The sequence below is a fragment of the Colossoma macropomum genome, unplaced genomic scaffold (genome assembly GCF_904425465.1).
Source record: "Colossoma macropomum unplaced genomic scaffold, Colossoma_macropomum, whole genome shotgun sequence".
Classification (NCBI taxonomy): Eukaryota; Metazoa; Chordata; class Actinopteri; order Characiformes; family Serrasalmidae; genus Colossoma; species Colossoma macropomum.
Window position 1 is genome coordinate 27,342,644 of NW_023494810.1, and position 17,275 is coordinate 27,359,918.

The following is a 17,275-nucleotide window of genomic DNA, read 5'->3' on the forward strand; positions in this document are numbered from 1 at the left end:
ATGAGGTTTTCTTCTGACAACAGCGATAAATATATATCTCTCTGTTGTTGGAAGAAAACCTTGTCCATTCATACATATATAAACCAAACTGAAACTAAGATTATGAAAGCATTGCTTTTATTCCAACAAATGTATCTAACTGCATTAACTGCAAGCTTGCATTGCATTTTGGGCTCATGAAGAGATTTAAAATTGTGAAAAAAACTAGTCTCCATTTTCCACTGGGCTCTCTTGACTCGCTTCATCACTTTCCATCTTTTCATCATCTGCCATACAAGAAACAGCAATTACAGATTCAGAAATAATTCAGTAATACACAAAATATACAAGAAATGCATATATGCCTGGCAATTCATGACAAAAAGACTTAGCAGCAACTCTACATCTGCACAGACACTTCTTGCATCAGATTAAATACTGCATCTGTCATATTCCATTACATAAACTGGGTTTGATTTAAAATGTTTTTATTATTGTGACATTTCAATCCTACTGCGACATCTCACCAGACAGATTTATGAGTAATCCTGCTTTGTGAACTAGCGCTGATGTAGTGTTAATGAAGGTCTGGCTTACTCTCCAGTGTCTGCTGAAGCTCCTGAATCGTACTGAGGAGCACATGGAACTGTTTCTTACGAAGCTCCAGCTGAGGAAATGAGAACAAGCGAGAGTGAGAGAAAGAGAGTGAGTATTTATGTATGTGAGAGAGAAGAATCTGCAACAACAACAAACAATGCATGACTTTTACCTTGTCTTCCACGTTCTCTTTAATTTGTGAAAGCTGTTGAAGTTCTTTGTCCAGCGCCTCAAGCTGCCTGTGATGACAAAAACATACAATTACTTTGATTACACACAAGAAGACTACAGAGCCAGAGGTTTTCATACTGGTCATTTCAGGAAGCACAATTGTTTAAAGAGCTTTGGCAAAAAAGATTTTGTTCCTGTTGCTCTTGTATGATTCATAGCTTGTAAATTTCTTTGGATAAACGTCTTTGGATTACGAGGCCGTTAAGAAGTCGAAATACGATTATTGCTACATGCCAGCTAACACTGCTATGCACTGATATGGCTAGTAACCTCACCAAAATAGCCCATGCACACTACTTCAAATATGGTTATTAAGCTGCTTTGGCAGTATTAGTTTACAGTTTAAGAACCTGTGTCATTTTATAAAAGCAATAAGCCACTTGTGTTACTGCAATTTTACCACGGGGAAGGGTGTTTTTAGGCACGATGTGAAGCAGAGCGCCTAACACTCCCTTCCCCGTGATAAAATCACAGTGACGCAGAGCCTCAAGTGGCTTACTGCTTTTATAAAATGCCGGCCAACGTAAAATATAATAAAACACACAATTTTCATAAAACAATTAATACTAATCGACATAAACAAGTATTCTGCCAAGAAATGTAGTTCCTGTAGAGTGCGGTATCGTTGCCAAGCAACTATGGACCTCTGAATGAGGAGAAAAACGTTTGGTCTTAGTTCTAGTTAAAAAATAAGTTGCCAGCCCCTCAGTTTAAACAAAAAACGGGTTCTTACTTCATCAATATACTCGGTGGTCAATGCAAGCAGCATTTTGGAGTCAAAGGTTATTCCATTAACAGCACAAGGATTTTTTTGTGATGCAGCGCAGTGATACAGAGTACAGTTGCTGTGAGGTGGTCATAGGTGGCCATATATTGTGTGTTTTACAACAGCTTCAAACACGGCTCAGCCAATCAGATTTTAGGACCGGAATCATCCGTTTTATGAAACAGTATTAAAGTACAGTATTAGATTTACGTTCATGCACGTTCATTTCAATGCACCGTGTTCCCTTGTTTTTAGCACGGATGCAGCATTATTCATGTTTCAACTCTTTAATTCTTGTTTTAATTCTTCATTTTTCCCACTCCTGGTACGGGCTTGTCACTGACTTAAGAATGGACCAAAACTTATACTTACTTCATTGTTTCGTGTCTGTCTGGATGCTGCTGGATGACCTTTGCCAATGCGTCATACTCTAAAGTGAAGACATTAAAAAAAAACAAAAACCAACGTTTGTATCTTTTTGTATTTTACTATAAAAACATTTGAGCCAATGACCCACAAACACTGATGCCTTGAGTTGGGTGGGCTGTCACTATGAAATATTCAGAGTTCTTAAATAAAGACTTTGAAAAATGGTCTTGACGGTAAACCATGTTCAGCCCATCAAAGATTCCGAAATACATCATTGGAAAAAAGGATAAACCAAAGTACTACTTGGCTGGGATTAATTTTACATGGGGAGGTGAAGTAATATAATTACTACTAGTGTCAATAAAGATTCTGGCAGCTTCTGTCTACTATAAAATAATCTGTAGAAACACCCCCATGATTATGTCAATACCTTGTGTATTACCATAATAACACAGTGGCAGCTCAAAGTGCTTTACATGTGATAAAGCTTAACAGTAATACAATAAATTATAAGTGTCAATTTAGAATCGTATAAGAAAATGACACAGATCAAATTCAAAGATATCCCATGTCAGTAAATATTCCATAATAAAGACACTTTTGCATTTTTTCTTAAGTATAGAGGCGCTCAAGAAGCATTTTCTTGTATTCTCTGTGGTCTAAATCAAGCCAACATGTATTGCCCTATCTGCACAATTCTGAACACTGAAACATGTAAGATGACAGAAATTTGTTTGATTTAATGCAGTGATGTTGATCTTTGGCTGTATACGCCCTCACTAATGACAAAGCAAAGGACATTGCATTTGCTTAAGAAACCCAAGTAGATGGTTATGGCAAACAAAATTACACTTTTTTTACACAACTAGTAAATATCAGCTGCCATTTACGCCGTGTCAAAATTTCATTACAAATGGACCAATAAAAATGGTCCAGAATGATTTCTAGTTAAACTAAGTTGAGCTAGTTACATTAACTTGCATCAAAAGTTTAGAATGTTTTTGCTTCTCTCATAAGTCACTTTTATGAAGATATAAAGTTTTGTTCCAATAGCAATTATATGTGAAAACACAGTGTGGGTGTCTATTAGGCTGCTTCTTACTGTATAAGCATGATCACCATTCAAATACCAACTAATCACTGTCGATTCAACAAGAAAGAATATTTTTAATTAACGATTTTTAATTGATTAACTACGACAGAAATAGTCTCAGCTGATCTTACCTTGTCGGTTCTTTCGTATCCTCTTTGCCCTCTGGATTTCCTTCTTGCACTCTGCTATTTTCTCATGTGCCGATGATATACTTTGCTCTGTTGAGGAAAGAGATGTTCCGTGGTCATGTCCAACAACATGCATGCACTTCAAACCACTAGATACCACACAGCCTCTCTGACTACTCATTAAAAGCCTCACCAATGTCTGTGTAAATTTTTTCGTAGTTCTCCATCTCCTTCAGGTTCATGTCGTACACCAGCAACGTCTTTCCCATTGAGAACTCGCACTGTGTCAAGATGCCCAGCATCCTCTGGTACTGCGCAAACCTGTAGGAGGGAGGACAAGACACCTGAGCAGGTGAGGCCTTGGCGTAGACTCATAGGATGCTGTACAATCCGACGATGGCATCCCAAGGTGGAAAATACTACTTTAAGTTTGGCCACAGATTAGCTCAAACCCAATTATATCACAGATCAAATTACCCTTCCTCTGGTGTCACGTTTGAATGGCACCATTTGATGAAGCTTTTCAGGAGCACGTTGATGCGCCGGTCATCTCCAGCTCCATCTCCATCAATAAGAAGGCGCTTGCGAATGACCTCATCTGGGGAAAAACATTCACAGTAGTTTATGTAAGTTAATCAAAATTCTGTTCATGACTAATCCACATTTGTTGCAGGATTAATTTAAAGGGGATCTCGACCAATTTCTCGAAATTTCTGCATGACTAAATGGATCACATATCAGCAAAGTCACTCTGAGTGGTTTGATGTGAAATGCTCTGTTCTAGAGAAACTCGCCAGTCAGAAATGTTTACAGTGGTTGTGATAGGAACCAGACATCTGAAGAGCTTAATCCCTCTAAAAGCTCCCTCACAGAAAGTTACTGCATGAAATGGTTATGAATACACTGCCTGATATGTTGTTTCATGTTAGTTTTGTAATAGTTTTGTAATAAAGTTTTGGTCTAAAATGTATTTTAATCAATTTATTTTATTCTATTCTTGGTGAAAGGATACATGCAGGGTGTTGTGAGGCAAAATAGTCCCTAAAGAAAACTTTTTTTCCCCAGATTTTCCACTATTCTACCATCAAAGACATTACACATAAAAACACAGAAGACATATGTAGTTTCATTAGTGGTTTTGGATAGTAAATGCATATTTGCATTGTAGACATCATGACCGCTGGCTCCTGTAAGGAAACCTGAGTGAGTATGTTTCTCTACAAATGAACCATTTCACATCAAACCAATCTGGATGACTTTCTTTATATCTCAATCACTGATCTATGCAGAAATTGTCAAAGCCTAGCCACTGACTTGTAGGCTAATGATCACACCCAAGCTAACACTGGCCTTATATTTGGTTCATTAATTCATGTAAATTCATTAGACTATAAAATGAAAATGGAAACTCTATCTTTATTCAGCTCTAAAAGGCCAGAGAGTTAACCCACTTTGCTAACTTTGGCTTTTAGCTTGTTATCCTTCTCATCTGCCATTTCTATCACTTAAGTAATCCATTTTTCCACTGTAGTTATGATTTAAGACCACTGTTACATGGCCGCAATAAGATATTGACCTTCCTGGCAGTAATGCCAGCAAACTGGCTTCCTTCTGTGTTTACCATTGAATAAAAAAAATAACATTATAAAATTCCCACAAAATCCACCCCAAAGTAGTCATGCCTTTTCAAAGTTCCTCACACCTTCAACATACCACGTCAGTGGTAGGTTTTTCCAAGTCTTTAAACCAGAAAATACTGCTCTAGAGACTTAAACTATAGGCATGTTTACAAGAGACGCAGCAACGTTTAGATTTTTTATTTTGGCCGTCGTGTCCCTTTAAGATTATAAAATATCCTATGATCTCATCATTTACGATAAAAGATGTCTAAGGAAAGCCAGCAGTATCACCTCAGACCCCACCCACCCGCTGCCATCTGGGAAGATATATTAGAACATTCAAGCCAGAACCACCAAGTTTCTACCCACGATCTGTTAAACTCTTCACACCTACAGCAAACAGCAATTCATTCATTCAAATGCTACACAAACTATATGCACACTGCACTTTAAATGTTACGCCGAACTACAGGCTGACTTCACGCATACTTGGACTGAACACTTGAACTAACATTCATAGCATTGTCTACTAAAACTACCTCTGAAAAACTGCTGCACGTATTTTGCACTTACATATACACACTGTCAAGTCAAGAAGCTTTTATTGTCATTCTATCTATGTAAAAGTACACAGTGGAGTGAAATTACGTTCCTCCAAGGAACAACGTGCAACATGGAACAAAATAGACAGTACAAAGTGCAACGTGCAGACGTAAGTGTGCAAAAAGAATTAGATTAGAAACGATACAATAAATACGATACATAAAACAGATATTAGACACAGTAAACAGACAGGACAGTACAGCACCGACACAGCACTCGTTTCTGAGCATGAGGTAGGGTTGTGAAATAAGGTGCACAGATTATCTAACAACCCTACCTCATGCTCAGAAATGAGTGCTTTGTCTATGCACCAGTGCACTTCTGTCAGTTTATTCTGTATTTATTGTCTCTTTATGTATTGTGCGTATACATCCCACTAATACATGAGCACTCATGTGATTGTCTGAATGTTTATGCACCAGAGAAGTAGCCTATAACCCCGTATACGTACAATAACAACAAGATTGAACTGCATTGATTTGAATGATGTGCAGAACTCAACATAAGCACATGATGTACTAGCTTATTATTATTATTATTATTACTGTCCTGTGTTGTGTGACTGCTACTGGCTGCTAAATTTCCTTCGGGATCAATAAACTATCTCTCTATCTAGTTATCTATCTATATATCTATGTAGTTATCTATCTATATATCTATCTATCTGTCTAGTTATCTATCTGTCTAGCTATCCAACTATAAACAGAGCTCTAAACTGACGGAGTGCAATTCTGATTTTGCAATCTCTCAAGTGAAAAACGATTTAACGTTATACATTTTGTACATTGTTATCCTTAGTTTCCATAAGTAAGGTTAGCTTTAACGTTAGTTAGCAACGTAATAAAGACAGATTCACTCTGAAGATCACCGTTAGCTAGCTAACCTAGTCAGTTAGAAGCTAAAGATAACAGAAAATACTTTTGAAAGTATATATTTTGTATTGTGTGTCATTAGCTGAGCAAAATCTAGAGTCAGTCTGAGCTTTTAAAATAAAACATTACAGCTCCTTTATTGAAATCTAGACTAGCGAGTATGCTAACGGCTAACGTTAGCTAGCTAACCGGCAGGCTGTTACAGCTACCGCAGCGTTTTAAACCGCTTTTAAAAGCGCTGTACTCAAACACACACCCGCGTTTACAGCTGCGACCATAATCTGTTCAAATATACGAATGAAAATGCTGAAATAACAGTCAGAAAACATCATCTCACCATCGGTTATGCTGCCCATTTGTCCTGTGCTGTATGCAGTCAGTGACGTTTCACCAAAACTTTATCGACGCTCTCACAAGAGGGGGCAAAATGAGGATGCGGGGAAACAGCGCCCCTCGAACTCATTCATCACCGAACGCGTGGACCCACATATCCGCGCTGTAGAGCACAAACGTGCTTCTGTAAAGCAGAGCCGGATTAAGGAGAGCCTTTTTTCTCAAAATGAACTTTCACACCATAACTGATCGTCGCATTTGAGGGAAATGATCTTACTAGCAAATCAAAATCAAATCACGTTTATTGTCACATCACATTTACACAGGTGGAAAGTGAGTGAAAATCTTAAGTGCGTAGCATTATACATATATATATATATATATATATATATATATATATATATATATATATATATATATATATATATATATAAAGAAAAAAAGATAAAAAGAAGAAAAAAGAAATATATATACACCGACTCTGAATATACACATATACATAATATACACTAGTATTGCACTATTCCAATGTACAGTTGTTCAGTAATAAGTTATGAAATAAAACTATGAAATGTGCGGTTGTACACATTTCGTATGTGCAGTTAGTCTGAGGTAGATGAATAAATGAGATGCAGGTACACAATAATCTTCCAGATTATACAAGATACGGATAAAAGATGTACAAGATGTCAATCTATATATGTGTACAGATTTGCTAGATTGAAAGTGCAGAAGATCAGAGCGAGTCTGATGAGATGTGGATGAGGTGTAGATTGTCCACGGAGATGATGACTCAGAGGTGCAGTGACAGGTAAGAAAAGATGGTTGTTAGAATTTTAGAAATAAATACACATTTTCTGATTTCAGTGTTTGGTTTTAGGGGAGCTTTGCTGCCTCCCTTTTCTCCAGTTATATCAAAAACGTGACTGCACAACGCCAGAGGGCGCCCACGAGGGAGTCCTCAATGGATAGGGGTGAATGGAGCTAAACGGCTAAAAATGAAAAGTTAAAATACTTTATAACCACTTGTCCAGGACCTTCTTTTAATTTCGGGACGTATGGGGGTGTGTTTCACTAAAAAAGTAAAGAAAACCTACCTGCATGTTTCTATTTTTCTAAAGCAAACAGCTTTTGGGCAGCAGGACACTAGCATTGCTGCTACTGAGTGCTGATTGGTTGGAATTACTGCTACGGGTGCTGATTGGCTGGCGAGCGGAGCAGCTCATTGGCTGAATGAAGCTGACTGACGTCATGAACGTACATGAGGCGCCGTTATAAATCTATAACTGGAGTTCAAACGCGCTCAAAATATAACAGCGGTGTTAAAATGTCTTCGGCTGCTCTGTGATGAGGAAACGAATACATTCTTCTACGTAATAAACGTTTAAGCGTTTAAAAACTATGATTTTGCTCGAATGCTCCATATTGACCCATTCATTTTGGACTCGCTCGGGAGCGCCCTCTAGCGTCCGACACACCCGGAAGATATTAGTGACAGTTCTCTTCTCTCCACATTCTCTGACTGTAAAAATCACAACTCCGGATCAAAACACGGGTTTGATCGAGGAGAAATTTGCCACACATACTAACAGACACGAAGCTGAATTTAGTTTCCTGCTCGCCATCTGTTCTAATTTTCCCGTTCCACCTTAAATGGCGCAGCGGTTGCAGTCCAGCGCCTCAGGTAAGCGCTTCAACGTTTTAAGGTGGAAGGTGTGAATTCGAACAAGAAGGCGGCGAATAAGAAGCCGAGAGCGTCGCGCAGCAACAGGGACGTGCGAGCGAGCGGGCGGCGCGAGAGCGAGCGCATGCGCGCGCGGGCCGCCGCGGTGACGCGCTCGTCCCAGAATGCTGCGTGGTAAACAGACATGGACGCACCTGGTGGAGACCTCCACAGTCACTGAGCACCGCGTTCGCTCCCCCTTCTTTTACTTTAGTTCCCGAGCCCCGTCTTCGTCTCCAGCGCGCCCAGAAGCGAGCGTATTCCTTCGGTTGCGGAGCCCCTTCTCCCCTCGGAGCCGGAGGACGGAAAGGTAAGGGAACAAAAGAGGAGAGCGCTGTTAGCTGCTAATGGCTGTTCGGGGTTTTTCTGCTCCAAATGGCTGCAGCTGTTAGCAGCCGAAGCTAACTTGCTGCTACCGCCGCCCCCCTCCTCCTCCTCCTTCCCCCCCCTTCCCTCCCTCCTCTCTCTGAATGTCACTAACATTTTATTTTGGTGACGTAATTCTCCACCAACTTTAATTCGCGCTTTTTGCTCCCTGACGAATCCCCTAGGCTCAGTCATGCTGTCAGAAACTCTTTTACTTGATTATACTTTCTTGTTTTTGTGCCAGTTTCGCCTCCTTTTTTCCTGCTTTCACTCTCTGCAAAGTGCACTTGTTCAGCTGAAGGAGCCAGCAACCAGCACGGCGCAGAACAAGTGAGCAGCAGCACTGGCAGTGAATGGAGGAGTAACGGTCGCCTGACAGAGGGAAAAATAACTCAACACAGTTTGATTTTTTTTTCTGTGTTTTTAGCGAATAGCTATGCAAACGACCGTGAGACGACTGAGGCTCTCAGAGTTGGAAGTGAAACTGTGTAAGTCGACTTATGAACTGTCACTGTCAGTTTCACTGCAAATAACTCGACGTCTGTGAAGTTTTTTTAGGTCGAGTTGTTGTAAATATACACTCTTAAAATGGCTCTTTAGTAAAGGCAGCGGTTCTATTTAGAATCACGAGTTCTGTTTAGACCAATTTCATGCTTAAAAGGTTCTCTGCACGGTGAAATAGTTCCTCAGATTGATGGAGGATGTTGTGTATGGTTGTATACAGAACCTTTTTGAGAATGGTTCTGTTTTGCACCAGAAATGGTTCTGCTACTGCTACAAGCTCGACATTGTTGTAACAGCAGAAGACTTTTTAGCGGTGTATAGAACCAAAGAACCATTTAAGCATGAACCATTTGAACGATGTCAAGCTTGTAACGGTAGAAGAACCCTTTTGGTGCTATATAGAACCATTTTTTCAAAAAGATTTTATCTAAAACCATATACAACACATTCTCCATCAGTCTGGAGAACCATTCCACTATGCAAAGAACCATTTAAGCATGAAATTGTTCCAGATAGAGACGTTCCCTTTACTAAAGAACCCCTGAAGAACCACCTTTTTTTAGGGTCTACCAGTAACATATCAGTCCTTCTGTCTCTAAATTTTAAAGCAACTAAAGCTGTATTTATTTACTTTAGTATCTAACTAAGCTGTTGTTACAGTGTCAAGCTTATAACAGTAGAAGAACCCTTTTTGGTGCTATATAGAACCATTTAACTAAAACCACACACAGCACATTCTCCATCAATCTGAAGAACGATTTCACCATGCAAAGAACCATTTAAGCATGAAACGGTTTAAATAGATCCGTTCCCTTCACTAAAGAACCCCTGAGGAATCTTTTTGAGAGTATAGTGCAGTAATAATAAGTAAGGCGAGTGCGTTTCTGTTCTAGTCTTTAAATTTGCAGTGCAGTTCTTGGGATAGTCTTCAATTCCGTGGGCCAAAAAAAAACCCTCACGTTTTGAAATTTTTTAGCAAACAACTATGCAAATGTTGCGTGAGATGAGTCGGAGCTTCAGTGAGTTGGAAGTGAAACTTTGTAAGTTGCTGACACGTCAGAACCGGCAGAACTTTTGTTGTGAATTTACTCCAAGTGAGGGTTTTTGAGCTGTCAGTGTGAAAGTCCTGATAGTAGTAAATGAAGGTAAATTGACTTTCGCCATAATCCTAAAGCTTGTTATGCTGTGTGTGGAATAATCTTAAATCTGAAAGTCCACTCGCCTTGACTTTTAACCCAAAAACTTTTCTAGGAAATAAGTGTGCAGATGTTTCATGAGATTACTCCCAGAATTGAAAGTGAGACTGTTGTAAGTTGTCGACCTGTCAGTTAAGTGCAGTCTGTGAAGTAACCATAGGCCGATAATTGATGCGGTCGGATAGTGCGATCATTTAAATAAGTGCTGATATTATGCCAACTATTATTCTTTCATTCTCAATGGACATAAAGAACCACTGGATTTTAATGTCTGTCTTCATTGTAAATGATTAAGTAATAGTAAAAACCAACCCCTGTGGTAATTATACGGTTATTATGTAATTAATTAAATATTAAGTATCATGCTATAGGCTGAGGCTCTGTAACAGTCACATGTGGTACTTTGTAACAGAATTTGCATCACAATAGCATCAGTTGATAGTAAGTTGATAGTCGTTTGTTGAAATTTGCATTGTTGTCCGCACTTTCTGTTAAGGTCTTCAGTCATCTTGGTTAATAAATTGCCTGTTAATATAAATCCAGGCAGCTGGACTTGTCTTATAATCTTAAAATTGGTTGTGCAGTTTGTTATTATCTTCAAGATCATCCAGCAAGTCCACTGATTAGTAACAGCCTCTTGCAGAAGGCAAAAAAAACCTCATCATGTTTCATAAAATCCAAATATTTGGTGAGGTAGTTTTGCTTTTTTAAGAACTAGAAGTGAAGGTGCCAATTATCGACTGAGTCATTGCAGTTACGAACCCTTCATGTCTCTGAAGGCTTTTAATCATCGAGGAGCGTTGAGTTGTACGGTGGTAAGAGTGGATTCATGTAAAACAGACCGCTCACCTGATATTAGAGCCATTTGAATTGTGGCTTATCCACATTTCTATGCTGAAATATGTTAATAGCTATTTTCCCACCAAGTGCTGCGTTTGCTTAAAGAGGATTGGACGCCTTTCAGCTTTCTGAATGGGATAGTTGGAGAGATAAAGTGGGACACTGCCCTTGCATTTAAAATGCAGTTTCAGTGGCTCATTATCATGGAAGATTATATACTATAATGGCAATGTTTTAATTCATTGTCAGCACAGACTTGTAAAACCAAAGAACATGGAATTATAGGAAGCCTGCCAAAACTATGGTCTTAATATTTCAAACGTCATGTGCTGGGTCAGAGCTCAATGCAAATATTAACCCTTAACTGCCAGGAAGGTTTTCAGTCATCCAGCTCATTAAATTTTTAATAGTATTAAATTAAGGTGGCCTTACTTGACCACTTCACATTTGCTGAGCAGCTTTACATTTTGTTGTGTAGACCTAATTTATGTTGCGTCATAAGATGAAACCACATGTCTATTTTTTTATGATTATGAATATAGGAATGTAGTCGCTTTGTGAAGAAAGCTTTGGAAAGATTTTGGGTTTTGTTGAATTTTGTCCATTTAGAGTCTGAGAAAAGCCAGTAGTCCTTCATGCTTTAGGTCTTTGAGTTCAAAATGTGGGCGTCTGGGTCAGGCCCTGTAATCTTTTATAATGTTCACAGACTTTGAAGGGGTTTTAGGAGGTGTAGCCACAATATACAAAAACAAGATTTTAACAGCGGTGCCTCTTGATCATCCTAAATGTATGTAATCTTTAATATGTCCATTTATGCATATTTGCTAAAAATCTTACATAGAATAAAAGTAATTTCATCGTGGCTTGTTTTCATATTTTAGATGCACTGCACTAAATTTCAATCTTATGTAACGATCTATATCAGCCGCTTCAAAGTGATTTAATTGTCAAAAGAGCGTTTTTACTCACTGACTTTCTGTAGGTCAGAATTAGAAAACATTTCTTTAGTAGTTACAAAAAGTGTATCCAGTTTTGTTAACGTGCATTATGTGACAGACTTGAGCCAAAATTGAACACTTAGTCTTACAGTCGGGTCTTTTCTAAGAAGGCATTAGCGACGTGATATTTCCTTCCACTTCCTGAGAAAACTTTGTGACCACAAAGAAAGAAAGTTCATCAGAAGCTTCGATGAGAAGCTTCATACCAGCACCCTCGTGGGGAAATTCCTCCTCCCTCGCCAGTTACACAAACTGCAGGCCTACAGTCACACTGAATAACCACAACACTGCATCACTATTTATATAAATGGCATTTCCACAGCTTGTGATAATGTCAGACTTGAACTATAAATTAGGATGTCAGAGCTTTCGACGCAGAATAGTGATCTTTACATGGGAATTTTATCGTTTTTTTCTACATTTTCTAAACAAAGTAATTCAGAGCATTCAGGGTAGTTGATATGAAATGCGCTTTACTAGAGAATTGTTTACAGTGGTGGTGCTAAGAATATGACATCTGAAGAGTTTAATGCCTCTAGAAGCTCCTTCATAAAAAGTTATTACTTAGTAGTTATGAATTCGCTGCCTGATGCCTGAGACATTGTTTTATGATAGTTTTTAGAAGGTTTTGGCCTGAAACATGTTTTTATAAAATCTATTTATGGTGGAAAGGTACATGCAGGGTGTTCTAAAGCAAACTAGTATTTTTCAAATATATGATCATCAACATTACATATAAACACTTAGAGGACTTTTACATATCGCTGTTGTTGGAAGAAGACCTCATATCTCCATTTTGGACATTTTTTCAGTTTTGGCCTAATTAGAAAATACATGTTGTTCTTTACATTGTATGTTATTTTCATGATGAATAGACTAAAAGAAATGACCCAAAAGACTTGGAAAAAAGTCTGGTTCCATTGACTTACATTGCAAGTAAAGTAGGTTTTTTCCTTCTCCTGTAAAGTTACCATTTTGGAGATACGAGGTTTTCTTCCGACAGTAGTGATGTGTAGGTTCACTGGTCATTTTGACAGTAAATAAAATGGCTATGTTTGCTTTGTAGACCCCTGGTTCCTATCACCGCCACTGTAAAGAAATCTGAGTCAGTTCATTTCTCTACAATGAACCGTTTCACATTAAGCCACTCGGAATGACTTTGTTTACATAACGATTGAACTATGCAGACTTTTTTAAAAATTGGTGGAATTCCCCTTTTGGCATGTCCAAAGCTGCACTATTTTGATGTGATGGATTTTTATCACAACATGGTCATTTGCTTTATTTGCAGTATTGGCTCGTTCTGCGATACAGGCTGCCTTTGCTATTCATCTTACCTGCATTGTTATATAGCTAAAGCTTAAAACGCGCTAAAAGGCCAAATAGTTTTCAGAGCTGCTTTTTATCTCTGTGAGGGATTAACCGGCTGCCAACTGCAGAGCTCTCAGGTGGTTAACCAGGGATAGTGCTTAGTGGATTGGATTACTCTGCAGCGACGGGTTGCTCCATAAGTAGCTCATGTACCAGGGTGAAGACTGGAGACCAGAAAGCCACAACCAGATTCACTTGGCCTCGGGCCGAGAAGCATCTCCCTCAGACAGACGTGCAGCTAACTCCCTAAACGGTGATTATTGCACGCTAGGCTATGAAAACAATACTATCAACTTTCTCCCTCTGCTTCTGCTGTCTCGCCGGCAGGTCCTGTGTTCAGCGCGTGTGGCCAAACGGAATCGCCAAAGCTGATGAGGATCTGCTGATTTGTGCAGCTGAGTTCCAGTTTTCACTTTTGACTAGGTATGAGATGTTTGGTGTACCTCACTCAGAATCAGGTGCTTTTTGTAACACCAGGCTTTCACATCGCAGGCAACCACACTAGTGTCCATGCCATACATTACAGTACAGTACAGTACAATACAAGACAAGATAATAGAAGTAAATAAAATAAGCACAAAGCAGTAAAGCATAATAAAAGGCATATATATTAGAGAGAGAGAGCTGTGTAGATACAGTCGTATGCAAAAGGTAACCTGGTCAAAATGCATGCTTTGTTGATTTTCCAAGTGAAGATAAGTTAGCACAACCTCTATAGGGAGCAAGCTTAAATATGACATTTTCTTGCAAATTTAAGTGCATAATTTATTTTATTTTAACAAATTTAGTGTAACATACACAATATACAATGTGCTATAACTTTGCATGGGCCACATTTTGTTATTTTGATTTTTTTTATTGTTAAATACAACAGATAAACAGTAATTGTGAATTAAAGGATGATGTTAAAGGAGGATGTGTTAACTTATTTTCACTTACAAGATCAACGCTTGTCATTTGACCAGGGGTGTTCAAAATTTTACAGACCATAGAAAGATGAGCACCTGAATGGTGCAGAATTCCCCAGAACCTCTGCACATATTACTATATAGTAATGCAGTACTGTACAAAGCAATATTATACACCATATATGGAAACACTCAAAGTGCTTTATATCAAGTTACAGTAATTGTCATTGAATTAATCATTGAATTGTCACTGAATTAAAAAAAGTAAATCGCTGAAAGAACAAATGTATATAAATTCCCTGATGTAGTGTTTCAGCCAAGGCTTGTTTGAGGTTTTATACATTTATGTTTATGTATTTGGCAGATGCTCTTATTCAAAGTGACTTACAATGTGATCATGTTACAGAGGCAAATGTAGCTTTAGGAGTCTTGCTCAAGGGCTCTTATTCGTATAGAGTAGTGTGCTCACCTGGGCAGGGCAGCGATAGTACCCACTACACTATGAGTCTAATGTAGCTACCAAGCAATGGAAGCTAATATCACACCAGTTTAACTGAAGGCTTAATCATCACACACTTCAAGCCAAATTGAGCTGAGTTGATCTGAAATAGACTTTCTGATGTGGCTTTTAATACTGTATAACATACTTTATGGACACAATTCACGCTTTAAGACATCTGTTACTAAAACTCAGCTCGGCAAAACTAAATAGGCAAACGTAAGATGGTAAACGTTTCTTGGCAATGGGCAAAACTGTGTCAATTTTCATTGAAATAGTCCTTTAAAACATCATTTTATTAATACACTCCTTCCTCTGAACTGAGTTTGACCTTAGTTAAAAGGAGAAGCAAAGTTTTATTTACGAGTATCAGTACAACTTGAGCACACATTTTCATCAGCGATCACTGCTGCACCATTGTTATTATGCTGTTATCACAATGAGTTTTGATTTGTTCACTTTGTGATTCCGTCGTACTCATTATTTATTGAGGAGTTTGTTTTTCCATTTCCCTTTTGTTAATGTGCATTGGTTGCATAGGCGAACATTGCTCTCTTTACATATAAACTTAACCTCACTTGGCATTCATAGCAGTTTTTAGGTAGATTTGATATTTAGTGCCACAATCATACTTTGCGTAGTAAACTCAGACCAAATCCTCTGCTATCAGAATAGTTTAATGGAGGTAGGCATTCTGTCTTGTTATTGAGGCTTTAATAGACATGAGAGTTTGGTGTATAGTATAGTGTTTTGTTTTTTTTTTTCCTTTTCTCTGGTTGACTAGTGGAGCTAACCAGACAGCTGGTACTTCTAAAAAAATACTTTGCTTGAAGTCAGGCTGAAATCAAAATGGACCTTTCAAACTTTGTTAGTTGATGTACCTAATAATGCCTGGGCAATATCTACAAATAATTAGGACAATATTTTCTACAATATTTCTAAATATAATATTGCCCATCCCCCCTCTAAAAAAGTGGTCTGAGGCAGCTTTGACCTACTTTCTGTTCTGTTTTCGTCTGTATGCCTTTTAAATATTGATTGTTTAATTAAAAATCTAATTAAACTTACATATTAAATATGATACTGAGTAGCCCAGCATCATTTGAGAACTACTTCAGCTAACATTATATAAGTGTTGTTGCAAACAAACCTGCGTGTTCCTGAGCTTCTTCTGGTGCAGATTCACAGCAACTTGCATGCTAATAGCGCTCCCTGCTGGAGAAACTTCAGACTGCAAGTGACTTCCAAAGCTGTGCCCACATGCTTTCCACGTTAAAAAAAAAAGGTGTTTTCCGTCTTTACAGCGGCGTTTTTATAATTCAGCTAACCACCGGACCACTTAAGCTGTACGGAAAATACTGCACACTGGTCGTAGAGGAGGATCAGAGGAACTCTCCAGGTTAGAGTTAACTTAGCTGCTCTGCGCTAACTTTCAGTCATTTTAGCTCGTTTTGTCACCTTGAGGCATTTATTTTTGATTCCATTCAAGTAAAGAACATTAAGGGGAATCCATGCGGTAATGCTAGCGTTACAGCGCCTAGCAGAGACAAATAACACAGACAGCTTCTTAACAGACTCCTCGCTCTCTCTCTGGTGCGAGAGCCTGCACATTTCTTAAACATTCCCAATGTATTTTCCAAGCTGTTTAATGGTAAATTAGTCTCTCAGTTCTTTTACCAAAATGGCGATGATCTCCTTTTACGCATTGCCGTCGGGTTGCTTGTCTGTCATCGACGATATCCAATTACATCGCCCTATCGCCCAGGCCTAGCACTTAGTTGTATTACTTTAGTTCATCATCTCATGTAATTTAAAAGACAAAATTCTTGTTTTCCATGGTCTTCCATCCAATTGTGTTGACTTTTTTGATTCGTCTTGACCTTAAGTAAATGTATATTAAAGTCTAAGACACAATATAATAGTATGCAGTATATTGTCCATCTTTACATTTCTCACTACCAAAACATTAGAAACACTAAACAGAGGTAGAATTTGCTCACAAACCATTTAACATGAAGTCTAGTTTCTATTGTAAGGTAAGAATCTACAAGAAGTAATTACAGATCATTGACATAAACGGCTTTACAGGCTAGCATTAAGTCTATGAAAAGGCAAAAATTGATTGACGTTCTTACCCTGCGGTCACATTAGCAGGTGACAGCGACAGGTGACCAGTCATTTTCTATGGAATTGGGCAGTTTGCAGCTGCAATTTAGTGACAAGTGACAGATAGAACTGCGATTTTCTCAGTATCGTATCATTTCAAATTAATTATAATGT

The 17,275-nt window shown here is 38.4% G+C and overlaps 2 protein-coding genes across 3 annotated transcripts in view; one reads left to right on the forward strand and one right to left on the reverse strand.

Annotated features, from left to right (window-relative positions):
* Positions 1-171: 171 nt before the first annotated feature.
* thoc7 (THO complex 7) lies at positions 172-8,580 on the reverse strand. The gene is made up of 9 exons (XM_036559099.1): positions 8,469-8,580; positions 6,595-6,774; positions 3,641-3,761; positions 3,357-3,484; positions 3,167-3,253; positions 1,946-2,003; positions 749-815; positions 577-646; positions 172-266 (listed from the first exon to the last, which is right to left on the reverse strand). The coding sequence occupies exons 2-9, from the start codon at positions 6,611-6,613 to the stop codon at positions 205-207; spliced, it is 612 nt and encodes a 203-aa protein (XP_036414992.1). The 5' UTR covers positions 6,614-6,774; positions 8,469-8,580; the 3' UTR covers positions 172-204.
* The window catches only part of LOC118799329 (ataxin-7), a 62,178-nt gene continuing 53,421 nt past the window's right edge, over positions 8,519-17,275 (forward strand). The window contains exons 1-3 of one of the 2 annotated variants that reach the window (XM_036559098.1): positions 8,519-8,623; positions 9,107-9,167; positions 13,916-14,011. The gene's annotated coding sequence lies outside the window, so the exon portion shown is untranslated. The remainder of the gene's footprint in view (positions 8,624-9,106; positions 9,168-13,915; positions 14,012-17,275) is intronic. The other variant, XM_036559097.1, reaches the window with a different exon arrangement.